Consider the following 27475-nt stretch of genomic DNA (forward strand, 5'->3'; position numbering starts at 1 on the left):
AGGAAATAAGGATTTGTTTTAAGTTTTTCATGTGTGCTAAAACTCAGTCTAAGTTGTTGTTGTTGTTGTTGTTGTTGTTGTTGTTTTAAAAAACCCCCACATCAGTTAACAAACATGGATACATATGCTATAATGTTACTGCTTTAGTTAAATAAATTGTTTAAATTGTTATTAAGGAAATGTTTATTATAGCAGAAAAGTTGTCCAATAATTTCACAATAATTTCATAGTTATCTGTCTATTTCTAATAGTATAACCAAATCAGTAATTCTTGATATAACTGTAAAAACTACTCTGAAAATTTATTATTCCAAAAACGAAACCTTCATCTGGTTGTAAATATTAAGATTATACCAGCAAGAATGAGACTTTCTGTAAAAGAAATGACTTAAACCAAGTCTTATTGACTAGTGATTTAAATCGATTTGATTTAAAACAAATCCACCCTGCCCCAAACCATAATAAAAACACTAGCTTTTAATTGTGGTTTGTTCAAATAAACAGCTGAGCTGAGGGGACATGTTTATCAGTGGTCAAATCTTGTACTATGAGAAGCAATATATATGTAATAACTAAAAGGAAAATAATAATTTTATAATTGATTTTATTAAGCTCTTAAATATCACAAAATCTATATCAGTTAATATTTTTTGTCTTTTTCCAAATCACAATTCATATTTGCTTATATTTGCAGCTCTGAGCTGAGAGTGTGCCACATTATGGTCTGAGGCTCTTAAAAACAAGTTGTGCATCAAATGCTAAAAAACAGGGTCAGGGTTGCCAAAATTGTTGAGCTCCCCCCCCCCGATGTATGGGAATTTCTGGATGTAAGGCAGCCCTACCAAAAAATTAACTACAGTGGTGCCTCGCAAGACAAATTTAATTCGTTCCGCGAGTCAATTTGTTCTGCGAAAAATTCGTCTTGCGAATCGCGGTTTCCCATAGGAATGCATTGAAATTTCGTTTTTTGCCCATAGGAACGCATTAATTAAATTTCATTGTATTCCTATGGGAAACCGTGATTTGCAAGATGAATTTTTCGCAAAACGAATTCGTCTCACCATCAGATCGCAAGACGCATTCGTCTTGCGAAAAATTCGTCTTGCAGGGCATTTGTCTTGCGAGGTCTAAATCTGAGGCTCTTTTTTTGTTTAAGGCCCAGGGAAAATGGCCCTCATGTTACCATCTTCTGATTGGCCCTGCTCACTTGCATCTAATTTCTTGTCTCGAGACCAGACAAATAGTTAAATACGAGGCTATTCTAGTGGTCCATGATTTTTTCTCATAGCAATGCTAGACCTCCAAATGACTGAGCAACCAAGTCACACACAGACCATTCTCTCCCCCATGCTACTCTCATCTCACCTCATCATAAATCACTGGAGCCAAAATTCCTTGCTAAGCAAAACACATTTCCCGAGTCATCCAAAAGCAATGTGAGAAATTGTGGTATCAGGATACAAGCGAAGCCTTCATTCAGATTGCAGTTATATGTGGGTGGCACTGTGGTCTAAACCACAGAGCCTAGGGCTTGCTGATCAGAAGGTTGGCGGTTCGAATCCCTGTGACAGGGTGAGCTCCCGTTGTTCTGTCCCAGCTCCTGCCTAGCAGTTCGAAAGCACGTCAAAGTGCAAGTAGGTAAATGGCGTTTCGGTGCGCTGCTCTGGTTCGCCAGAAGCGGCTTAGTCATGCTGGCCACATGACCTGGAAGCTGTCTGTGGACAAACACCGGTTCCCTCAGCCTATGAGATGAGCGCCACAACCCCAGAGTCGTCCACGACTGGACCTAATGGTCAGGGGTACCTTTAACTTTACCTTAAGTTTCACTGAAATCAGTCAGGCTTAATTTGGTAAGGTTTGCAGTATTAATTTGTCTTTTCAGTGCTGGATGTTGTGAGGTCAGCACTGTTACACTTTGCCCAGCTTACTTTGTCCTTGAATGTGTGCCTGAAAAAGAAAGCAACTTTGTCTTCTTCATTTCTGTTTTCTCAACAGGAAGAACAATGTTTTAGAACATGTAGCAGACAAGAATTCTGGCTTCCCAATTCACCATTTGCAAGAAGTGACTGGGAAAGAAATTGTTAGTGATGAAGGTTCCTTGGTAAACCACATTCAATCAAATAGCCTGGGGACATGTGTGCTGTTTTTCTTTTGTGGGGTGTGGATATACTCGGGATGGGGGACAAATTCCATTCAGTTCACATTTAAACTTACCTAATTCATACTTTCTGAAACAATCTGTGAACCAAAACACAGCCCTCCTTCAAAACCTTCACTTCTCTAAATGTTGCAGTGCAGGTGCATAGCCACATAATGGATGTGCTATAGTGATACTAAACATAGGGATGCGGGTGGCGCTGTGGCCTACTGAGCTTCTTGGGCTTGCTGATCGGAAGGTTGGCAGTTTAAATCCCTGCAATGTTTGAAAGCGTGCCAGTGCAAGTAGATAAATAGGTACCGCTGTGGCGAGAAGGTAAATGGCGTTTCTGTGCGCTCTGGCACTCGTTACGGTCCTTCGTGTGCCAGTAGCGGTTTAGTCATGCTGGCCACATGACCCAGAAAGCTGTCTGTGGCAAACGCCAGCTCCCTCAGCCTGAAAGCGAGATGAGTGCTGCAACCCCGGAGTCGCCTTTAACTGGACTTAACCGTCCAGGGGTCCTTTGCCTTTATCTTTTTACCATACCAAACATAATACATATACTAAACAATTTTTGGAGGTTAGGTCATTCAAGGTAAGGAAACACTTTAAATAAGAGCTTAAATACAAGCTCCAGGTAAGCAGTTAAATGTCTGTTTATCAAAACTATAAGGTAGTTTTTAATAGGAAATATTGATGGGAATTACCTATGTCAATATTTTTTTGTTATCCCATGTGCAAAGGAAGAGTATTCAGGATGGTTTTGGTGTTTATATGCCCTATACCATAGGTAGGCAAACTAACACCCGGGGGCCGGATCCGGCCCAATCAGCTTCTAAATCTGGCCTGCAGATGGTCCGGGAATCAGCGTGTTTTTACATGAGTAGAATGTGTGCTTTTATTTCAAATGCATCTCTGGGTTATTTGTGGGGCATAGGAATTTGTTAACCCCCCCCCCCAAATAGTCTGGCCCACAACATGATCTGAGGGATGGTAGACCGGCCCACGGCTGAAAAAGTTTGCTGACCCCTGCTATACTCAGCCCCCCCCCCCCTGCAGCCAAAACTTGCCAGAACTCAGTTCCAACACCTCTCAGGTGGATTCTGGCACCTCTCATGTGGGTGCCATTGCCATTCTAAAAGAACAAATGAGGTGTTCATGGCCATCTCAGTTCTACTATACATGTATGCAGATGACATGGTACTCCTATCCCAAACAAAAGTGGGCCTAAAAAGATTGATGAAGGCATTCACAGGATACTGCCAGAAAGAACAACTGACTGTGAATTTGAGTGCTATATTGAAAGGGAATTTTCAATGTGCGTTTTCCTTGGCTCACAATGGCAGGAGAAACAGCATCTGTTAAATTTCCCACTCATATTTTTAATTTAATTATATTTGCATTTATTGTATTTGGTGCAGAAAAACCCTGTCTTCTATCAGTGGTGGATTTGGGTATGATGGTGCCCTGTTGTTGTTGTTTAGTCGTTTAGTCGTGTCCGACTCTTCGTGACCCCATGGACCATAGCACGCCAGGCACTCCTGTCTTGCACTGCCTCCCGCAGTTTGGTCAAACTCATGTTCGTAGCTTCGAGAACACTGTCCAACCATCTCGTCCTCTGTCGTCCCCTTCTCCTAGTGCCCTCCATCTTTCCCAACATCAGGGTCTTTTCCAAGGATTCTTCTCTTCTCATGAGGTGGCCAAAGTATTGGAGCCTCAGCTTCACGATCTGTCCTTCCAGGGAGCACTCAGGGCTGATTTCCTTAAGAATGGATAGGTTTGATCTTCTAGCAGTCCATGGGACTCTCAAGAGTCTCCTCCAGCACCATAATTCAAAAGCATCAATTCTTCGGCGATCAGCCTTCTTTATGGTCCAGCTCTCACTTCCATACATCACTACTGGGAAAACCATAGCTTTAACTATACGGACCTTTGTCGTCAAAGTGATGTCTCTGCTTTTTAAGATGCTGTCTAGGTTTGTCATTGCTTTTCTCCCAAGAAGCAGGCGTATTTTAATTTCGTGACTGCTGTCACCATCTGCAGTGATCAAGGAGCCCTGTACAACACCGAAATTTGTCCCCCTCCATTCTCGGGCTGCCTTCCCAAAGGCAGGGAAACAAGTCACTGGGCTTTGAGAAGGAAGCATGAGGGTTTGGCTGGGTCCTAGAGCCCTCCTAACTCCTTCCCAAAGCTGGGAAAGCACTAACTAGGCTCCTGGGAAGGAGACAGGAAGATTCTAGGACCCTATCAGAGCCCAACACCACCTTCCCAAAGCCAAGTGACTCGGGCTTTGAGATAGTGCCCTCTCAGCTCAGCACCCAGTGTCTGTGTACTGCTAGCACAGCCCTAAATCCACCCTGCTTCTATACTGTATTTCATGCAGGCAAGCAAGGAGCATTGAAGAGCCCAAGGACATACTTGGGCCAATCATAAAAATTCAAGGAAGGTGCAAAGCAGGGCCTGTGAGGGGTGTGGCACTGGGAAGAGCCCCATGGGTCAGACGTGGAGGCCCTGAGGGCTGACTTTTGACCCCTGGACCCGAGGTTCCCCATCTCTGTCCCAAAACAACAACGCCACCACTTTTGGGTTGCTCTCGGGAGTTTAACAATATTTTGCAAATGTGAAAATAGCAGTGTATTTTTTTGTTCTCTAGGTATTTCCCATAGTTGATTTCCCAGAGCCACTAGTTGAGGACTATTCCCGAGCATTCATTGCGCAACACAATATGCAGTTTATCTCAGAAGGATTGCACAGAGTCCTGAGGCAGGTAGGTGGAAAATGGAATCAATGGATACCTGTAATAAAGGATTAGGGTTTGTTTCTTGTCAATAACTTGATGTAACTCCATCTTATTCTTTTTCTTCTACCATGTCATTACCCTGTTTCTCATATTTTAAGGCATCCCCATAAAATAAGCCATAGCAGGATTTTTAAGCATTCAAGGAATATAAGCCATACCCCGAAAATAAGACATAGTGATAGGAGCAGCAGCAATGCCGGCCGCGGCAGGAGGAGGAGGAAAAAAATAAGACATCCCTTGAAAATAAGCCATAGTGTGTTTTTTTGAGGAAAAAATAAATATAAGACGTGTCTTATAATATGAGAAACACGGTATTATTTATTAAATATCTTACCCACCCTTCACCAGCAGGTCCCAGGGAGGGGATACAACAATTTAAAAATCAGAATAAGAAATGGTTAAAATAAATTACAGTCGTAGGAATAGAGTGGGTCTTGAAAACACATGTATCACGTGTCAAAGGCCAGGGTGAAGAGGAGCATATTCAGCATGTATCAGAAGCTATGCAATGAAGGTGTGAGATACACCTCTGTGAGGAGGGAATTCCACAACCTAGGAGCTGTCACACAGAATGCCCTCTCCCAGGTCACACACCCTCACTGAACTTCTGAGGGAGAGATGTGAGGTAACTTCTTAGAGAGGCAGCCTCTCAACAATATTTTTGCTGGCTATACCAGGGCCCAATACTTTTTAGGAAAGTTAAAAGGGAAGTTGTATGCTGGCGAATTGTATGGTGACCGCAAACAGGGAAGTGTTTTCGTTTTTTTTAATCCTCTGCCTTTGTAAAACAAAAAGGGGGAAGGGACCTGTGAGAACCAATAGGCAGATGTTCCAAAACAAAAGGAAATAGTTTTTCACATAATGCTTTTCTGAAATTCCTTCCTTGTGATGCATGTGTCAATAAGATCAAAATTGTCACGGCCATGAACTGTTGCACAATGGGCTTGTCAGTGAATGTAATTTCATGTGAAGTCATATGAGTTTTAACTCATCACCACAAGTTGGGGGATGAACAATGGAGTCATTCAGTAACTATTCCACAGCATACTGGAACTATGGGTATTACAGTGTTACACAAATAATGACCCTCCAAACTGAATCGAACACAGGAGCTGAATATCAGATAGTTCACCATGGGTTTTGGTGTCTGAGTGGAATGCTCAACTCTTGGCTACATGTATTTTGAGATACAGGATGCTAAAGTGAACCAGATGAGTAATCTCTTACCTGGCACAAGAGAGATCAAGTATTTTCTTCCTTTAGCTAACAAAGGGGAACTATTTGTGGGTCAGCACATTGGTGCCTTGTGGGAGCTCTTCTTTAAAGACAGAAAGGAAGGGCATAAAAGTTCTTCTATAGAAACTGAGTTGAGCTCAGGTCTGGCAAAGACATTTTGCTGCCTGAAGCAAAGGAGAAGATGGAACATTCTCCCTATTCAATGTGTTGAAGCCAATTGTACTGGCAGCTGAATCTTACTACAAAACCAGAAATGGGATGGCATCTTCCACATCATTTGAAGTAGCAAGCTAATTTAGGAGGCTGAGAACAGGCCATGTGGCATACAAAGCTGTGGCTTCCAACACAGGGGAATGTCTGGTGTACAGGGGTGCTTAGAAGGAGCAGCCACAGGGCTGCTACCACCACTGCCACCTGAGGGAGTTTAATGGTAGGGCCGGTCCTGTTTCTTCTTTGGAACAGGTATTTGAGTAAATTCTATGTCTCTTTTTTTCCAGAAACAAACAGTTGAGTTGGTGCCACTCACAAAGGTTGACTATGAATGGAAAGAGAGAGTCTATTCCTTCTACATCTTTGGCAATGAGAATAAAGTATATACCAAAGATTATCCAGCAAAGTGCTGCTGCTCCATCATGTGACACGAGGTCAGTTTTGGCGGAATTCAGCAACACAGCTGCTCCCTGTTATTTGTTCTTCACGGCAACTTGCAGATTTTTTAAATCTTTTATTTGCTGAAGGACATTTTCTGTATGGTATTTAGGGATTCAGCCATAGTTCAGCACGGTCGAAGTTGTTTGTGGGTGCTATTCCTGTACACCGGACGTTTGTCTCTAATACATGGCTGCATTGGCTGTGCTTTTCAATTAGGGAGATGAAGGAAACTATTTGCTCTAATGCTCCTTGAGACATTATACCAAAGAGGATTCAATGCATTTGCTTTCTTGTGGTTGTGCATTAGGATACATCAAACTAAGTATCCTGTAAACTTCTTTTGGAAGTATAAGCAGTTCAGGATGAAATATATTCCAACACTGGGCATAATATTGTACGAATCTCTGCAGTGATTTGCATTCCTCCTCTTAAGTGAGAAGGTAAGGTAAGTGAGGGGTTGATGGACAGATTTTTCATATGTCTCCTATACTAGAACAGATCCCCTCTCCCTTGCCATTTCAGCATCTGATTGTACAAGTGCCACATTTAGCAGCTTTCATCTATAGCAAGGTCAGAGAAGCTATGGCCCACCAGGCATTTCTAGATTACAACTCCCATTATCCCTTACCATTGGCCATTGCTTGCTTTGGGGTGGTCCACAAGCTCCTCAAGGACCACAGATTCTTCATGCCTGATCTGAAGGATCATAGCTGTAGCCGCCATAAAGCTTGCTCTGATGTTATTGTTTCCTTGTTCTGCTGGATCTCTCAGCGGCTTTTGACGCCATCAACCATGACATCCTTCTGGACCGTCTAGAGGGCTTGGGAGCTGGGGGCACTGTCATACAGTGGTTCCGCTCCTTCCTCCTGGACCATGTTCAGAAAGTGGTGGTGGGGGATGAGTGTTCAGACCCCTGGGCTCTCACTTGTGGGGTGCCTCAGGGTTCTGTCCTCTCCCCCATGCTTTTTAACATCTACATGCAGCCGCTGGGAGAGATCATCAGGGGGTTTGGGCTGGGTGCGGTCAGTATGTGGTCATCAGTATGTGGATGATACCCAGCTCTACCTCTCTTTTAAATCAGAACCAGTGAAGGCAGTGAAGGTCCTGTGTGAGTGTCTGGAGGCGGTTGGATGGCGGCTAACAAATTGAGATTGAATCCTGACAAGACAGAAGTACTGTTTGTGGGGGACAGGAGATGGGCAGGTGTGGAGGACTCCCTGGTCCTGAATGGGGTAACTGTGCCCCTGAAGGACCAGGTGCGCAGCCTGGGAGTCATTTTGGACTCACAGCCATCCATGGAGGCGAAGGTCAATTCTGTGTCCAGGGCAGCTGTTTATCAGCTTCATCTGGTACGCAGGCTGAGACCCTACCTGCCCGAGGACTGTCTCGCCAGAGTGGTGCATGCTCTAGTTATCTCTCGCTTGGACTACTGCAATGCACTCTATGTTGGGCTACCTTTGAAGGTAACCCGGAAACTACAATTAATCCAGAATGCGGCTGCTAGACTGGTGACTGGGAGCGGCCGCCGAGACCACATAACACCGGTCCTGAAAGACCTACATTGGCTCCCAGTAAGTTTCTGAGGACAATTCAAAGTGTTGGTGCTGACCTTTAAAGCTCTAAACGGCCTCGGTCCAGTATACCTAAAGGAGCGTCTCCACCCCCATTGTTCTTCCCGGACACCGAGGTCCAGTGCTGAGAGCCTTCTGGCGGTTCCCTCACTATGAGAAGCCAAGTTACAGGGAATCAGGCAGAGGGCCTTCTCGGTAGTGGCACCCACCCTGTGGAACGCCCTCCCACCAGAGGTCAAAGAGAACAACAATTACCAGACCTTTAGAACAGGCAACCCTGTTTAGGGAAGCTTTTAATGTTTGATGGATTTCTGTATTTTAATGTTTTGTTAAACAAAGAATTCAACTAGAAAATGTTTTGAAAACTGAGTCTAAGCTGTGACCAATACCCCAGTACCTGGTGCTCAACAGGTTTAAGTACCAGTATTAAGGCAACTAGCATCTACAATATTATGTAATTCTACCTGAAGAAATATCAGGATCACCCCAGAGAAGAATTAGTGTGAGTCTGCAGGATGAGTTAATTCTCTCATTGTGAAACTTTTTTAAATTTAAGAACATGTCTCAAGTGGTGGAATACATTTAAGCAGCCCTTTGGATTTTTTTTTGCTGTTTTTAAATTAGCTTACATCATCACCTAGAGCCATCCAGATTGTCTGTGAGTTAAATAACGTGGCATCTGATCTCATAGAAAGCCCATTCAGGCCAGCCATTGATGCTTTTAGCTCCATATTGTCTCTTCCCTGACGACCAGGATGTCAGACAGGAGTCTTTCGTAGCCCTACCTGGAGACGCCAGGAACTGAACCCGGGACTTTTTGCATGCAAAGTGTGCACTCTACCACCTCTCTTACCATGTTTTTAACTGCTGCTATTTTAATAATTTCACTGTTTTGTCTTATTTGCAATTACCATGTTAACTTGTTGAGTTGCCTTTGAATAGTTTCTGTCAGAGGCAGTATATGTATATATGTGTATATATATATATTTGTAATAAATAACATAAATAAAAGTTCTGCCTGCTTAATTTCTTAATCTGTTAATGGCATAGAAGCCAGACCAAAATAAAAATGTGTTTATTTAATTGTAGCTCAATGGGATTTGATAATAAATACCAGTGCCGATGAAATACTTCGGAGTCCTGCCTTGCCCTAGGACCACTTAATCCTGTCTCAAACAAATAAAGGTCACTAGTCAGTTCTGCAGCATCGTTGTGTCCTGTCACAGTGGTACCACACTGTGAATAAGTGTACCAGACTTCAGGGACAGGAATGAAGCTGGGTCACAAATTACTTGTGTAAACTACATAGGACTCCACAGCTGCTTTTCCAGCAAAGGTCGACAGGGAGAAATGGATGCAGAAGTGGGAAGTTGCATTAGGAGGGGCAGAATAATATTGTAGCTGTGGTGAGGCAAATAATTGGCTGTACTATGACCCTATGATGAGTAAATAAGCTCAGGCTGGTATACTGGTATACATGCATGTGCGCACACACAGTCATAAGAGGTAAACATGCTCAAATTGAAACTTGAAAACCAAGCTCCAATGCCAGATGCCAAGTTCCACAAGGAATTTTGCTTGAGCAAAATTACAGAAAACGAACAGCTCCTTGGGGCATTGTACTTACGTCACTGAGCAGACCAAGCCTTACATATGAGAGTTTAGAACAATAAGAAGTCTCTTAACAAGATTTTGGGTCGCTAGAACTGCTCCTGCATAAGATAAGTAGTTAAAGTAGTAGACAGGTATAATGGATGACTGCCAATGTTAAAGGTCAATAGATCACAAACAATGATATTCTCTCGACATTGTAGTTGGAATTGGCTTATGTAACAGGCAGGACACAGTTCTGAATGGAAGTAATGGACATAAACAACTTCATCGACCAACTGGAATGATATGATTATGATTATGATTATGATTATTAAATTTGCTTACTGCAAAGATCACAGGGTGGTTCACAACATAAAAATACAAAATGAGAACACAAAAGACATAATAAAAACAGTTGGGGCATCATTTTACCTGAACCTCATGACTCGAAAACTTTAGACATGCAGTCCGTATATCAAAACAACGTGTACAAACAACAATCATATATACCAGACCATTTACTGGTACCAAGCCTGTCATTTGTCACTGTTATCTCAGTTCACCCCAGAAGGAAATATTGCAACACTGTCTTGATAAAGCTCTCGATCCAATGTTTCCAAGACGCAGGGTTCTTTCCCTAGCTATTTTTATTTTTTGCTATGTTATTTTTTGTGCAACTGTAGTGTTTCCCTTTGCAAGTGTTAAATATTGTAATATGTTCTTCCCCCTTGGGATCTGATAAATTGATAACAATGTTATCAGAGTATTACAGGCTGTTTTGTTCTGTGTATATGACATTATTAGTACGCATTTAAGGATGTGAGCATAACTGGGTAGTCAGGATTTGAAAGGACGGTGCAACTGAGACGATAGGCATTACTACTAGAAAGCTGTATGAACAAGCTAACAATTTGGAATAAGAATCTAGGGAGAACCTGCAGGATGAGACCAAGGGCCCATCTAATCTGCCCCCCTGTTCTCACAGTGGCCAACCAGATGTTTGGGGAAAGCCTGCAAGCAGGACACAAGCACAACAGACACCCCTCCTGCAGTTTGCAACAACTGGTACAGTGGAACCTCAGTTGTCGAACATAATCCGTTCCAGAAGACCGGTCAACTTCCGAAACGCCCGACAACCGAGGCGCAATGGGTGGTTGGCAATGTCAATGGAAAAAATTTAGAAACACGCCTCAGAAGCTGTTCGACTTCTGAGGTACGTTCAAAAACGGAAGCAATTAATTGTGGGTTTTCAGCGTTCAAAAAACGAAACGTCCTGCTTCCGAGACGCTCAAAAACCGAAGTTCCACTATATTCAGAAGCATACTGCCTTCAACAGTGGAAGCAGAACCTAGCCATGGTAAGTAGCCCTTCGAAGCCTTATCCTCCATGAATTTGTCTAAACCTCTTTTAAGGCCACCCAACATGGTGGCCATCGTTACCTCTTTTCTCTCTCTCAAATTAATTTATTAATTTTATACAACTGAAACAAGAAAAAAGCAAACATAAAGAACACAAAAATATAAAAATACAAGAAAGAATCACATAAATCACAAAACATAAAAAAACAAGATGCACCTTACAAAAAGAAAAAAGAACCATATTAAATCACTCGTATGTCTTAACATTGTTGACTTCCTCAAGTCCCTCCTTTCTGCTTTTCATTATATATCATCCTTAGTAATTTCTATATCATGCTTCAATTATCTTATTATTACCTTAACTAACAAATCTCTATATTATACTTCATTCGTCTATTTTTTCATATTAATTATTTAACAACAATACTTATTATACCTTTGTATCTGAATCTTAATATTCTACTCTACCTCTACAAAACTACCTCTACAGCCTCCCTAAACTTCCAAATCTTATCTTAAACATTTCTAATATTACAGTTATTTCTTAAATAAATTTTAAATTTCTTCCAATCTTCTTCCACCGACTCTTCCCTCTGGTCACGAAGTCTCCCGGTCAGCTCGGCCAGTTCCATAAACTCAATCATCTTCAATTGCAGAAGCAAATACCGTAGATGAACTATGTGCTGTGTGAAAAACTGCTTTCTTTTTGTCAGGTTCCATGACGCCGTGCAGACTCACTCTGTCCAACAGACAGACTCAAATTGCCCACACCTGAGCCCTTACAACATTTCTGCACAACCTACTCAAAGCAGCACACCCAGGTGGTGACTTTTCGTTGCAACAGCAAGCAAGTGTAGGATCTATAACCAGAGTGCCAAATCTTTTTAATGCATAGCTCCAAAGTGTGCCAATTTTATATAATTTTCTCCAACAGATGTTAATCACAGTTCTGTAGGGGAGAATTTACGGGGAGGCGGGGGGGGGGGCGTTTCATGACTCGTATCTGCTAAACACCAAAATGAATTGTAGTGTCAAATCACTCCCCTGTGAGCACTATATTAGTCATGCATATTAATAGTGATGAATAGTTTAGGCTACGCTGCTGCAAAGTGCTACTGCAACGAGCACCAGATGCTGTTATTTACTGAAATGCTCTGCGTGCGCTGGAGGCTGTTGTGATTTTCCTGGTGCAATTTCAGCATGAGAAATTGCATCTCCTTTTGCCAGTTTAAATTTACTGCCATTAGCAAGCCAGTTTAGCGTTCTAATTTCCCCAACTTTTTATAAATTCTTGTGTGGTGGTTGTGTTTAATTTATTGACTCTTGCACAGAATTTTTTGGTTTCTCATATCTTATCAGAATAAGCCTGCCTCAATGAAGAGAAGAAGATCCTAAACTGAAACCAAATGTTGCTTGAGCACCCACAAGTATAACTGAAACATACCAGACAGGGAACACTTTTTCTTGGACTGATTCATGCAGATTTACAGATCACTTGCTTTGTCCACATTATGCCTACATGGGAAAGGGTGGAGAAACTGAACTGTAGACTAGGCAGTGATGGCGAACCTATGACACGCGTGTCAGCACTGACACGCATAGCCATTTTCGGTGACACGCGGCTGCATGCCGAGACCTCACTTCCGGCTGGCGGTGGGATGCCGCAGGCGAAGCATCTCTGGGGGCCTTGTGGACTTCCAGTGAGGCAAGATGGCGGTCGGCACGGGGCCGCGGAGCTCCTGAAAGTGAACAGCGCTGCAGGAGCTGCTGGACGGGCTCCTGAGCCACCGAAACCGCCACCGCCACTGCCCGGGCACTGGGGGCCACCAGTGCAGCAGAGCCACCCCACCCCACAAACCTGACAGATGGTCTTAGGCACTCTGGAGACCAGAGGAGGGAAAAGGAAGCCCCAGCCCCACTGCCGCTGCTGCAGCCCCCGTGGAAAGGAGGGAGAAAAGAAGGAAAAACAAGGCAAAGGAGAACAGGGGTCTGGTCGCTCCGTTGCCGTCCCCATCGCCCCCGCCTCAAGGGAGAGGAGGGGGCCCTTGGAGGAGAGAGAAGAACCCCAACCCCGACCTCGCTGCTGCCACCGCCACCACCTCGCCACCACCCCGGGAAGAGAGAAGAGACACCCAAGTAAGCTGACACCCCTTCCCTGTTGCCCCGCCGCCGCGCAAGGATAGCTGAGTGAGGGGAGAGGTGGGCTGAAGAGGGCCACAAGGAGGCCCAGGCCCAACCTGAGCCCACCTCCCCAGAGGCAGACCCCAGAAGGCCAGATCCTTATCTCTTAACCCTTGGTGGGCCAAAGCTTTGTAGGTGGGCAAGTGTCCTCTCCTACAGTGTTCCCACTCTGCCATCTTTCAAACAGTGAAAATCCGGACAGAAAAGTTGTTGAGCCTTTTGAGCAAGGTTGTTGAGCTTTTAATAGCAAAATTGCAAAAGAATTGCAGTTTTTGAGCTATTTTTATGGGGAAATGGCACTGCTGACATGGGCTGCCACACACCTGGATTTTCCCGGAAAATGTCTGGGAAATTCCAGATGTATGGCAACCCTGTTTGCCTCAGTGTTGCACCAGCTGAACTCAGAAGGGAGGAGACAGCTAGAATCCATTAACTCTGCCGGCCGTTGCCACTAGCGCCACCTACTGTTGGGCTCCCAATGGGTACCAGCCACCACTGAGAACAGGGTGCTCTTTGTGCATTTCTTTTAGCAGCATCTACATGGCATTGTTGGCATCAAAATACCAGGCCCTATTTCCCCCATTTAACCAGGATTTACCTTTTCTAACTTGAAGAACAAACCTGTTTCCAACAATCTGCTTGAGATAGTCGAGCAAGTAGATTTCAATGCTGAATCCCTGTCTGGAGGTAGCCTAAATCACATTCAATGTTAAATCACATTTATTATAATTATAGTATTGCTTTGTTTGTATTTTTTAATGACAGCTCGAAAGTGCCTTTCTGGGTGGTTAAAAGTGCCTTTTTGACTTTATTCATCACCTGTGAAAATTCCTTTAACTAGGAGAGTATCAGGCTCCCTTTGGCAGAAATGAATTAGACATTGAAACTGTGACTACATGTACAGCATGCATTTCATGCACATTCAAAGCACCTTTTCCTCTCTCCCAAAGGATCATGGGAAGTGTAGTTTGTTAAGGTTGCTGGGAATTGTAGCCCTTTGGGGGTAAAGTACAGTTCCCAGGATTCTTTTTGGGGTGTGTGTTTTTTTAAATGTACAGTGTGTATGCATCCTGTGTTTTAGGCAGCATGAAAAAGAGTAAAGTACAAAGATGAACTTTTTGACCCACAATCACATCCAACAGACATTGAAAGAATGTGTTTGTAAAATCGGGGGCAGGTATCAATGGGAGCCTCTTAGCTTGTAGCCTGGACTTCATTTCAACAGAGATTGATGAATCACATTAGTACTTTTCTTCAGATTGTTTTATAAAGTGGGAGTGGTTCCAGGGGCGTGCGTGGTATTTTTATCTGCTCCTAACACAGAATCCTCAGTAAACAATACATGTGGAAATTGTTGGAGTGGGGCTTAGAGACTTCATCCTGCACCATGAGAATGGATCAGGGACAGAACGGAGACGAAGACAGTAAGTAGAGAAAGGCATGCTTTTCAGTATGCCTTGCAAAAGCAGGCAATTTGTCTAAAAGCATGCTTTGTTACGGGAAGTCATTCTTCAGAATCAACGGCTGTACACACTGTACATTTAAAGCCCCCCCCCCACAAGAATCTTGGGAATTGTAGTTTGTTAAGCATGCTGGGAGCTGTAGCTTGGTTAGGGGTAAACTACAGGTCCCAGAGTTATCTGGAGAATGGGGAAATTTGTTTTTTGATATATGGTGTGTTCATATCCTTAGACTCGGCTTTGAAGTACAGTGTGTGGCTTGTGGTAAATAAATGCAGGTTTTCTAGTACAATCTGATGAAAAGTTGGCTAGTTGCAATTTCTTTCAGAAATGGGAGGGCAGGTAGAATAATATTGACATCTAGTTGAAAGCCTGGTGCATGGTTTCCCTGGATTTCTATTAGAGTTGGAGCCATTCATTGACTTTTCACTATCCTTTGAATTCTGCATTGTGGTAGCTTTGCACTTTCTGACAGCAGGAGTCCATAGGAGGCGATTTGGGCTTAATGGTCATTTCTCTAACCCTTAAGGGAATGATGTGTAATTAACAGAAGCATCATCTAAAAGCTACCTCCTGCTCTTGCTTTGCAGAAGGTTGTCAAATAGCCCTTTGCAAGCAGGCTTAATAACCAAATCCCATTGCTAGTAAATGAATGCACTGGTTATTTCGATGCTGACATTAAATGGTTGTTTAAGCAAGAGTTGGTATTTCTGTCTAAGGTAGCTTCATTCAGTAGCTTCAGACACATAGTTAAGATCTAGTTGAGAACTTGATTTAAAGGCTGCATTTTCCTCTGCCTCAGAGGCTTTGTCTGAGAAAGAAACAAAAGAAAGCAATTTCCTAGTGTACTTAAGTATAAATGCCTTATTCCGTTCAATTTAAAACTGATCTCTCTTCTAAGGGGAATCTTGTTTCATCTTGTACCTTTACACATCTATGAATACATAAAAGACCATGTTTACTGGTACTCCCCCCCCTGGTAAAAAGACTGCCCGTGTTTTGCCTCCTGTTAGTGTAAATTGTTAAAGTGACCAATCCACAGGTTTCAATCCCTCCCATGGGATTCCAGAATTTAAATCCCTGAGTGGGAACTGGCAGATTTGTCCTGATATCAGTGTCCATGCATATAGGTATATAGACAGAAAGTGCCAATTTCCTTCCTTCCTTCCTTCTTCTCACTCTGAAACTATTCAGGTGAGGAGTGCTCTAAAAACCCACTGTGGTATAGTGGTTCGAATAGTGCTGGGCTATGACTGGAGAGACCCAAGGTCAAATCCCCACTCAGCCATGAAATTCCCTGGATGACTTTGGGTCAGTCACTGTAGGCTGCACCCAATGTTAGTCCTACAACAGTAGCCCAATGTTAGTCCTACACAGATTAGGTCCATTGAAATAATTTGGCCCCATTGATATCAGTGGACCTACTCAACTAGCACTGGCTACAAGCCTATGCCCCAGTCTAACCTACCTCACAGTGTAATTGTGAAAATACAATTAGGGAGCGCCATTGTATGCCATCTTGAAACGCTTCGAGGGAAGGTGGGGTATGAATGTAGTAAAGAAATACCCAATTGCTGCTATTCTCTAATGAGCACAAACAGATCAATGGTAGTATTGAGCATTATATTAAACAGTCTTAAATATACCAGTAACAAGAGAATAGACCTCTATTATGGTCTGTTAGGAAAATAACCTATTTTGAAAACTGGTGCCGGACAGACTGTCGCAGAGTAAATTAAGCACACAAGAGTGTCCCTATTTTCATCTCTGAAATGTTGGAGAATATGAAAGTGGATGTGCAATTTGGGGGTGAGCTGTATTTGTCAAAGATGATCCATCACGGGCACAGAAAAGCTATTGCAAGATTACAGTTATTACAGATCAAATCAGTAGTCCTAAGTGGGAAATGGGGAGGTATTTTTCTTGCAGAAAAGGAATGGCTTGCGTGACCTGAATATTATAGATCGGGGCAGTTTATGTGATTTGCCTTTTTACATGCAGCACCTAGAAAATAAATGGCCTTAATCTCGTGAGGTAGTGCACAAGATTGCAATGGCTACACATGCACGGTTTTGTTCCTTGGGCTGTTTCTTCTTCCAGAAACAAGCTGCTTTTAAAAAACCAGAATAGTACAGTATAATTAATGGCAGCTCAGGGATTTGAGAAGGGTGGGGAAAATACTGTGAAGACGCGGCTCATGCATATTGCTGGATTATATGGGCAATGTGCTTGAAATACTTGTTGTTTACAGGGGGATATGATTATGATTTAATTTATCACTAAAGTTCACCCCATTCCTTAAATGCAGGGAGATGTATGGGATGAAACCTGAAAATTTGACAAAGCATCTACAGAATAGATAGATGATATTGGGGGCATTTTCTGAATTGCTCTGAGGTGCCTTCTTCTACATCTTTGAGCCTGCTCAAATACCCACATGCAGGCAATTCAGCAGGCAGGTTACCTTAGTTTCTGATTGTTCCTGGTAACTCACTGGTCCTGTTTTCCTAGAGTGTGCCATTTGGGAAGATGCTGAGAATGTCTTCTAAACATTGTGAATGAGAAGCAACATATTGAATGGTTTCCAGCTCTTTCCCCTGTTCTCTAGAGCAGCGTTTCTCAACCGCTGTTCCGCGGCACAGTACTGTGCCGCGGGACGCTGGTTGGTGTGCCGGGAGACGCTGGCGACGAGAAGGGCGATTTGCTGCCCTGTCACGTGACTGGCGGCCGCCATTAGGAGCGCTGACCCGCCGGAAAGGAAGCCGGCCGGGTCACAACGGGGGCGGGGCGAGCGCAGCTCTCAACAGCCACCACCGCGGCTGTTTGTCTCGCTCTTGCTCCTCTTGCTGGCGGCGCCCGGGAGTTTTTTGGTCGGCGCGGGAGTGAGCGGCCTCTTTGGCAAGGAGTCCTGCAGAAGGTGAGGTGCTCTTCTTGCTAGCCCAGGGGTCGGCAACCCGCGGCTCCGGAGCCGCATGTGGGAGCCTCAAAAGGGAGCCTCACCAAGAAGCCCCAGCCCACACAGACAGGGACCGATCGGAGGTCGGTCCGTCGTTTGTTCCCTTCCGCTGCAGAAACTCCGCCGCCGGGGCTGCGCGCACGGGGAGAAGGCGGCGAGTGGCTCCGCCAAGGACATAATGCAGAACAGACCCGCAAAGGAACCCCTCAACAGTCTTTTGCCATTAAACTCCAACTTTTACACCATGCACTTTTTGCACCTGTGTGTGTAATGATTACGTCTCCCCTCCAAACTAAACTAAATATAGGGCGGCACAGAGTTGGTGTGCCGCGGGATTTTTTTTTCATAGAACAAGTGTGCCGTGGCCCAAAAAAGGTTGAGAAACACTGCTCTAGAGGGGCATATGATGCTACCACACTGCTGCAGCTCTTCCATCCCATCCAACCCAATAGCCACTCATCCATGCAGCAAATGTTGCCAAACTGCTTGACTTGCAATTGTTTTAGAATAAGTTCAACTGGATCCAAACTGCTACAATTTTTAAAGACAGACAGACAGACAGACAGACAGACGTGTGCGTGACGCACACCCACACCGTTTCATATAAACAAGCAGAAAAGAGCATTCGGCAACATGCATGCTTTAGGCAACATGCCATTCCACTCCTTTATTTTTCACTATTTATTCATTATTGCATCTATATCCCACCCTTTTGTCCCAGGAGCTCAAGGTGGTATATTTGGTTATCCACCTATCATTTAATCCCCGCAACAACTCTGTTAGGCAGGTTAGCCTGAGAGGCAGTGACTGGCCCAAGGTCACCCAGGTGAATTCCTTGGCCAAGTGGGGATCTGAACCCAGGTCCTAGTACAACCCTGTAACCACTATACCACACAGACTCCTTGACTGTAATGGGCCTGAAGCTCGGTTCACATGGACCTCTGTCACACATAACATCATTTCTTTATTTTTTTTGCTCTGGATATCTTATAACGATAATGAAGGGGGCAGTTTTCATTGACATGGCATAACGGCACAACAACTCTCAAGATCTACAGGCATTTCACCCAGAGTTACTGGAAAGGAACCCTTTATTTCTATGGGTTTCGACAGAGGTATCACACAACTGCAGTCAAATGCATATTACAAATAGACGTGAATACACCCTTTTCCATTGTCCAAGCATACCCAACTTCTTTGTTCCACTAACCTAGAGCAAGGAGGCTGTATTTACACACTATTGTGACTTCCAGCTGGATCGCCATAGCAACAGGTCTGTCTGCAAGTTGCAGACTACAAACAAGAACTATTTATAACTTTGTTATTTCTGGTTATTTACTATATTATTATTTTCAGAGCCGATATCTGGCACACATGAGCATATTCTTCCTTCTAAATTGACCTTTGCTATGGCACTAACTCCCTCTTGCCCTGCTGGACTCAGAAAACCAGGAAGCAGTTCTGAGTCCACATTTATTTTTTTAAAGAAAGGGAAAAATTGATTTGATTAAAGGTTTTGGGTTCTTTTTTTTTAAGCTATTAAAACCTCCCGCAGCATAACCCACTTGTGTTCTCTAGCCTAGTTCAAGGGTAGTTATTGTGCTTCCCTCCAGATGTTGATGGACTCCATCAGCTGCAGTGAACATGGGCAAAGGGGTGATGGGAGTTGGTGTCAAAAGGTAACACATTGGTCTAGTGAGATCATCTGTAATAAAGGAAGCTAGAAATTACTTGTGTCTGGATCAATTTTTTTTTTTTTTGCCCTCTGCCTCTAGACCACAGTATTGTATTAAAGCAAGAGAAATGGATGGGTGTATCATCTTATTTATTTTTTTCATACATAGAAGAATAGAGAGATTATTTTTGTCCTAGTGAATAATTGTGAATGCTTTCAGCAGAAAGGTCCACTTTTTCAAATTGATGAATGTTGCCATCAAGTCACTTTCCCCAGTGTTAGAATTGTACATTGTTGGCAAGTGGCATTTCCTGGAGCTTCTGCATGTATATATATATATTCTTGTATGGACCTTCAAAATGGCACAAAGCACTCTAGTGTGATGGTTGCGAAGTGCATTGTTTTTGCATTAGGAATCATGAGCACTTATTGTTACAGCTCAGCAAAGGGCATATTTTTAGAAGAGCACATGAATCAAAGAAACATCTGGTGCCCTAAGATTACTTTCAGGCAATTCTAAACTCTTGCATTAAAAAGGCAATGACCGCTGTTAAAAAATAAAGTCTGAGACCATAGAATTCAGAACATATGATTTATACAAAAAAGAAACCCAAAACACACGACAGATTGACTAAATATTCCACTCATGTTTATGTCTAAAACAGCTACCCTGGAACTGGAATCAGAGCCTGAAAGTCCTTTAGCGCCTCCTGCAGATCTGTTAGAGCCACTGGGTCATTATGAGTGGACTTTCCGAGATCTTGGTAAGTATGCATTGACATCATGGCCCCCAGAGAAAAATATCGATAAGTCGCTTTAAGATATGGTAAGCCGCTTTGAACTGCAGCGGCAAATAAAGCAACTAATAAATTAAATAAATAAGCAACTAAACAAACAATTGAATCTCAGCCAAAAGACTTTGGGGATGGATTCAGACTTGCCCTCTTGCAAATGGAGGCTCCTTCCATTCATGAAAGGGAGGGACCCACTGAAGGAAAGGCAGGGCAACTTTCCACTGTTCCTGAAGGTTCCCCCAATGCTTTGGAGCAGGCTTTCAGGGGATCCTGAGTTTTGCAATGCAGAATCAGCAACAACGATCTGCTCCCTCGAACAGAGAAGAGTTCTCCCCAGGACTGGTCTGGATCCAACCCAATTGATGCATTGCTGCCAAAGAACAATGCATTATACAGTGGTACCTCGGGTTACAGACGCTTCAGGTTACAGACTTTGCTAACAAAGAAATAGTACCTCGGGTTAAGAACTTTGCTTCAGGATGAGAACAAAAATCACGTGGTGGCAGCGCGGCGGCAGCAGGAGGCCCCGTTAGCTAAAGTGGTACCTCAGGTTAAGAACAGTTTCAGGTTAAGAACGGACCTCCGGGACGAATTAAGTTCTTAACCCAAGGTACCACTGTAATGCAATGCAAGTTTCCACTTGCTACCATGTCACTCTTCATAGGGAAGTGTACATGCTCGGAATACCTAATATGCCCATGCGACACATGGTGATTCAGAGTGGGCCCTTCTCTGCCCCCCCCAACAGCCTTTGAACGACAACTGTTGGGTAAAGTTGATTTGATTCACCCCCTCCCCTTATTCCCAGGGTAGATCTTCACCCCCATGTTCTGAATGTAGATTTTTATTCCCCCTTGTTCCCAATATAGACTGCCATTCTCCCATTGTTCACGGTGTAGATCTTTGTTCCCCACCTGCTCCTGATGTAGATCTTCCCTCACCCCTTCTTCCCTGGATGGCAGGAGAGGGTATCATTTTGCGGTTCACCTCAGGTGCCAAAATGTCTTGGGCTGGCACTGTATGATGGAAGTGCCCAAGGCTGCCTCCATAGCACTCACCTAGCTGGCCAATAGAACACACCTAGCTGAGAATCTGTGCGGAAAACCCTTTCACTGACTATTAGCCGTAAGAGCTAGAGAAAGGTGGGATTCCATTTTCAGGCAGAATATATATTTGACAGATAGATGCTGCATGTTAATTACAATAGTTTAAAATGTGTATCAAGGTCTGTTCATATGTTTCCCTGGTTCATTTAGTTGCCAATGGCCAGAAGATAGAAAGCAGAATGATGAGAATTATTATTACAGTGGTACCTCGACATCCGAATGACTCGATGTAACGGTCACCCTAAATCCGGCCCAAGTTTGAAAGGGTTAACAGTCAAGGACAGATGGAACCCAAGGGGGCGGGCTTAGGCTGGCTATATAAACCCACCCTGGAGGGGGGAGTGGTGGTTAAACTGTGAGTTAAGATGAAGTTAAGTTAAACTGTGGTGGAGAGTTGGTGTGGGTGGAGTTACATTTGAGCTGGGTTTAGAATCTGAGGAGAGGCATTAGTGGTTTATTGTTCAGCAAGGATAAAGTGTTAGACAGAATAAATTAGTGGACTTTAGCGGTAATAGGCCGGTATAGGAGAAACTGTTTTAAGAAGTTAACAAACGTTATTATTGAAACCACACGCATTTGTACTTTAAATAAAGAAACTATTTTTATTCAACAACATCCTTGTCTGGAGTAGTGATCGGGTACCAGTCCAATTTACCGGTTGGTGGCAGTGGTGATACCAAAGGTAGTTTGTGCAGGCATCAATAGACTGTAAAACGTCTGGGGGTCCTGCACAGGACACTTGACTTCCGAAGGTTTCAACTTACGATGTCGACAACCCTGGAAGTCTTTTTGTCGCGCGCACATTCTGTGCCCGCGCATGCGCAGAAGTGCAAACTTGTGCTTCGCGCATGCGCAGAACGGGCACTTTGACAACCGGAGACTTCGACTTACGAAGACCGCTGCAGAACGGATCGTCTTCGTAAGTCGAGGTACCACTGTATTATTATTATTATTATTATTATTATTATTATTATTATTATTAGCATCAGCACTATGGGGGATTTTCCCCAACCTGCTTTGTCAGCACCAGGAAATCATTGAAGATGAAGACTAATTCTTCTTTAAATTCTCCCATCTAGGCAGGAAAAAATTAGTTCCGCCTCCAGAGGTAATGCAAAAGTTTAGCGAACAGAGAAACAACCCAGTGTTTCTGCAATGCAGGTAAGAAATGTTTGTTTGTTTTCCTTGTCTTGGAAAGCTGCTTTTATAAGGTCCTAGCACTGGTATGAATCACACCCCACCCCCTGCAAAAAAAGGTGCAAATACCCACAGACTGAATCTCCTGACCCTATAGGTTTGGGCCAAGCTAAAATTCATTGGTGGCTGGTGCCTATTGAGGTGGTTAGGGCAGAAGGCTGGCCAGCCAACAGCAGATAGAGTCATAAATCATAGAATCGTAGAGTTCTACGGGTCAACTAGTCCGAACCACTGCAATGCAAAGCCAATTAAAGGTTTTCCTTGTTTCATTCCCGCCCTCTACACTGCTGACCTCTAAAAGGATGAAGTGGAAGCTAAGCAGGAGGAAGCTGACAGCCAGGGCCACCCCTAGGCTAGTTGTAATAAAAAAGGCAGGCGGTTGGGATGCTGGCTTAAAGCAGACTGAGGTTAGTGGGGCAGGACCCAATTTGCCCTAATGGACTACAGTGGGGAAGTTAGCACCAGAACGTGCTGCTCCATAGAGTCAGTTGCCTAGCCACTCGTCTCCCCCAGCCACTACATTAAGCCCACTACTGTTTGCCTCTAATCATTTTGTTCCAGGCAGCAATGGTCAGGTGGTTCGTGTGATGGCACTGTTTTGAGCAAAATGCACAGAACCAGCTGCTGAGAATGGATGAGGCTTTCAAAACTCCATCGTTAGGATCCATTTGCCTCTACATAAAAGGAGCAAGATTATATGTGTCTGTGTGTTTCAGAGGTTTTGCGCTGCCTGTAATCTTTACAACGGGGCTGTTGAGAAAAGGCATATCAATATAATTTGACAGAGATAAGAAAACTGCAACCAGCCTAGAGCGCAAGAATATTAGATAAGAACAGGCATGTTATTTAATAATTTGTTTTGGTTAACTTGCGGCTGGGAGTGATTTTTATTCCCCACCCATTCATTATTGTGTTATGGACACTGAGAGAACCCGTCATAGAGGCCATGTATCGCACCAAGAGATGCGATTGCAATTCACTTCTTCATTCCACGTATGCATTTTTGGCGTTCCCAAACGACTGCTATGGGTATTAAATTCATTTATGTATGGTTTAGAAACGAGTGTGTGCTGTGCCGTTAATCCACAGGATCCCAAGAATGACAGATGACATGGCCAGAAATGCGCTCTTCAGCTTTGTCAATTCCAAATGTTGCTATGGAAACAGAGCTGCAGGAGAGCTTGTCATTCAGGAACTGAAGCCTCAAACGTTGTACAGGGTGAGTATCCCCAGATGCGCTTCCGACAGGTGTAAATTAGACAAGAGTTAGGTAAAGGAAGTGGGTTGATGCAGATAGTTGAGCACTCCAATCCGCCTGATTGATTTCAGTGGGACTTTAGCAGCATCTCGTAGCTAAAAATATATGCCAGGTTCTCCATTGAGGTCTCTTCCCTCTAATCTTCAGTGCGCAGGTTATTCAGTCTGCATTTGCTCAGGCATGCTTCCAGGAGCAGAGGGTGGGGCAGGGCATTGCTTACCTGACCAGGAGGTATTGCTTCTGCTTGTCAGGAATGGGAGTGGAAGGGGCGAGGCGGTGGGGGAGTCCGTGCTGTGCAAATGCACCGGCAGGAACAACATGCTGGCTCCATTGATGTGTTTGCACAGCTCCAGCCATCCTGGCATCTTGATTTTCCCTCTTGGTAAGCAGGAGCAATTCTGCTGCCAGGGGAGGCAAGGTAAGCACTGTCACCCCACCCTGCCCCCACTGCTGCAACCCTCTTAATGATTATTTCGTATACCCGAGGGCCAGGACTGGCCCAAGGCATTTTGGCACCTGAGGAGAACCACAAAATGGTGCCCCTCACCCTGTGTCAGGGTTGGAGTCAGTTGTAGGTCAGCAATAAAACAGTAAATCAACCAAGGCCAGTGACTCTTTATTCAAGAAAATAAATTACAGCTCCGGCCTAGTGGTCTCAGCAACCCTTTCCTGAAGCTCTTGCATGGATGAAGCAGTTGTGAGAGCTGAAAGTCCTTACCTTTCCAGTGTTGACTAGGACTCTTCCTCTCCAGGCCGGTCTTTCCTACACAGTCTCAAGCTGTGTCTGGGCACAACCACCCTCTGCTCTGGCCTTTTCATTTCTCTCTGTGTTCTAGAATCCCAGGGGGAAGGGGAGCTGGTCGCAGCAGGAGGGGAGACTCCCTGGCTTCTTCTCCCCGCCTCTTGGCCCCACTCCCTCCAGCCCCCGCTGCCACCTCTGAGTCTAAATGGTGCTTGCCACAGCCTCTTCCTGCTCACTAAGTCCTGTTACTTCTTCAGCTTCCAACACACCCTCCTCCCAGTCTGCTCCCTCTTCTCCCTCTGACCACTCATCATCGTCCCGCCACGAATCCTCTGGCTCTGAGCCTTCTTCCCCTGGGGGTTCCCCAGCTGGTGCCTCGCACCACTCCTCTGCATCCAGCCAGTCCATGACATCCCACCAGGGAAGAAGAGGGGAGTGAAGGTCTCCATCAGGATCAAGTGGGGAAATGAAGATCAACATTGGGAACAGGGTTTGGGAGAAGACCAGCAGTGCCTCCTATTCACTGAGAGGCCACTGTGGAGGAAACATTAGGGCGGCTGGGGCGGCTGGGGGTGTGGTGTGGCTGTGAAGGAGGTGGTAGATTTGGCCTTCAAGGAGCTGCAGCTGTCTCTAGCACTGTGGCACATGATGGATTCCTTGCAGACTGGATCTGCCACTCGGTGGATCCTGCTGCTGAGGCAGTCACCTCATTTTGCCTCATGGGTGGGCCAGTCTTGCCGATACTTAAGTCTCATAAATTAAAAACTGGTTCATGTACATGAATCTTGGTGACCAGTGGCACAAACCGAACATGCCAAATTTGGTTTGTGAGAGACTGTGATTACTTTATTGTTGGGAGATGGCCACGGGTATGCTAAGAAAACGAAGAACAGGGGGACAACGAAGCAGAGATATGATGGAGCAGAGAGGTGGGGAGAAATTTGCCCCTTGTTCAATTACTTTCATAAGTTGTGGGATGGGATGGCAGGCCACTGGTCCATCACAGACTACCATCTCAAAATGTCCCCAGACGCAACTCTACTTGCTGAGCAGGGCTTAAAGTGAACAAAATATTTCCTATTTACTTTCAGTGATAATTACAATTCCTAGTAATTGCATTTAATTGCAATATTTATTTCTCCACAGTATCGGCTGGAAACCTTTACTGAAACAAGATTATGTGAATGGACTTTTGAGCCTTATACCAGTGAGTAATTTTCATGAATAGTGACTCATCCATTTTGATTGCAGTTGTGTGTCATTGTAATTTGTCACCTAATCATGCTTCATACAGAACCCTTAAAATTCTAGCTTCATTTTACTTACAACCATTCTGTCATAACTGATAGTGAGCACACAGCCACGTGGATGGCTGGTTCCCTGTAACTCCTGTCCATGAAATCAATAGAATTTGTTCACACTTTAAGCGTACCTACCAAATTCACACCCACAAAATCAATATGTGAATCAAAACAACTTCCCCTTCAAAATCCAGACTTCTCAAACATTTGTAATGTAATTCTCCAGCAAAAGAATGTGCACAAAAATGTGCATAATAGTGAAAAAGAAAAGAAAATAACATACAAAATGCATGCAATTAAGGGAGAATTCCTTGCAGAAAAATACCACACACTAGGCTGGAGTTTTTCAACGTGATGTCCATGGGTATCATGGGGCCCGCAAAGAGGGCAAAGTGATGCCCTCAAGCTTGGGAGGTAGACTCAGAGATTTCTTTCCTTTTTCCTTTTTAAAAAGGAAGTCCTAGAAATAAAGCTATGAAGCAAAATGTGCAATTATCCTTCTAAGAGATTTCTGTGAAATAAGTGAGTCTGGTTGCTCCTACCTGTCTGTGTTTTCAGCCAATGGGTGAAGTCAGAGCTGTGACTGATAAGTGAGTTGCGTGAACACCAGGCAACAGGGACCCCAGGGTTCCTAAAGAGCTTATGTTTTCCTCTTCCCCTTAATGCACTTTTCCCGCATCTGCCTTGCTTTCTTGGAATTTCCATACTTTGCCTTTCCATTCTTCCTAGCAACCAGGATGCATTTTTTTTCCTGTGAAGGGTTCTTCTGAGATCAGGTACTCCCTGAAGTTTATGGTTTGCAGAATAAGTGGGGAGTGAATGTTAAGCAATCTCCCCCCCCCCCATGGCAAATGCAAAAATGTGATAACTTTGCTTATACAGTGGTAACTCGGGTTACAAACGCTTCGGGTTATGAACTCTGCTAACCCAGAAGTAGTTGCTCCAGGTTGCAAACTTTGCCCCAGGATGAGAGCGGAAATTGCATGCCAGCGGTGCAGCGGCAGCGGGAGGCCCCATTAGCAACAGCGTGCCTCAGGTTGAGAATGGTTTCAGGTTAAGAACGGACCTTCGGAACGAATTAAGTTCGTAACCTGAGGTACCACTGTACAGATATCCTGCTATGCAGGAGCTGATGTTCGGGCACGCTTTAAGAATTCACTGCACAACTTACGGTACTGTGGTATATATGTCTACTTCAGAAGTTAGATGAGTCCTGCCCTTTGACATCAGAAATTTAACAGACAATCTGAATGCTGCAAAACTTCCAAAATAATCAACAGAGGCCAAAGGGAAACTGGTATTTCATATGCCAATCAATATATCTCTAAATATTTCAGAAGCTGATGATTCTTGCCTCTCAAATAGATTGCTTACATGCCACTAAGCATTCAGTTTTTGTTCATTTTGCGCATAATATGTTCCTTCCTATCAGTGCTTTTTTCGGGGGGTACGCAGGGGT

The 27475-nt window shown here is 44.1% G+C and overlaps 2 protein-coding genes across 5 annotated transcripts in view; both read left to right on the plus strand.

The window, feature by feature from the left end:
- The window catches only part of LOC118080798 (protein SSUH2 homolog), a 29992-nt gene extending 20586 nt beyond the window's left edge, over positions 1-9406 (plus strand). For all 4 annotated transcript variants that reach the window (XM_035106583.3, XM_060271372.2, XM_060271369.2 and 1 more), the window contains 3 exons: positions 1996-2101; positions 4791-4904; positions 6671-9406. In XM_035106583.3, the coding sequence (XP_034962474.3) occupies positions 1996-2101; positions 4791-4904; positions 6671-6811 (361 nt within the window). In that variant the 3' untranslated portion in view covers positions 6812-9406. The remainder of the gene's footprint in view (positions 1-1995; positions 2102-4790; positions 4905-6670) is intronic.
- A 5416-nt stretch (positions 9407-14822) lies between these two features.
- Positions 14823-27475, plus strand: part of LOC118081598 (protein SSUH2 homolog) — a 28592-nt gene continuing 15939 nt past the window's right edge. Inside the window, exons 1-5 of the mRNA XM_035108095.3 lie at positions 14823-14951; positions 20284-20382; positions 22598-22679; positions 23805-23934; positions 25862-25922. Coding sequence (XP_034963986.3) covers positions 14870-14951; positions 20284-20382; positions 22598-22679; positions 23805-23934; positions 25862-25922 — 454 coding nt within the window. The 5' untranslated portion in view covers positions 14823-14869. The remainder of the gene's footprint in view (positions 14952-20283; positions 20383-22597; positions 22680-23804; positions 23935-25861; positions 25923-27475) is intronic.

The sequence above is a fragment of the Zootoca vivipara genome, chromosome 2 (genome assembly GCF_965207765.1).
Source record: "Zootoca vivipara chromosome 2, rZooViv2.hap1.1, whole genome shotgun sequence".
NCBI lineage: Eukaryota > Metazoa > Chordata > Lepidosauria > Squamata > Lacertidae > Zootoca > Zootoca vivipara.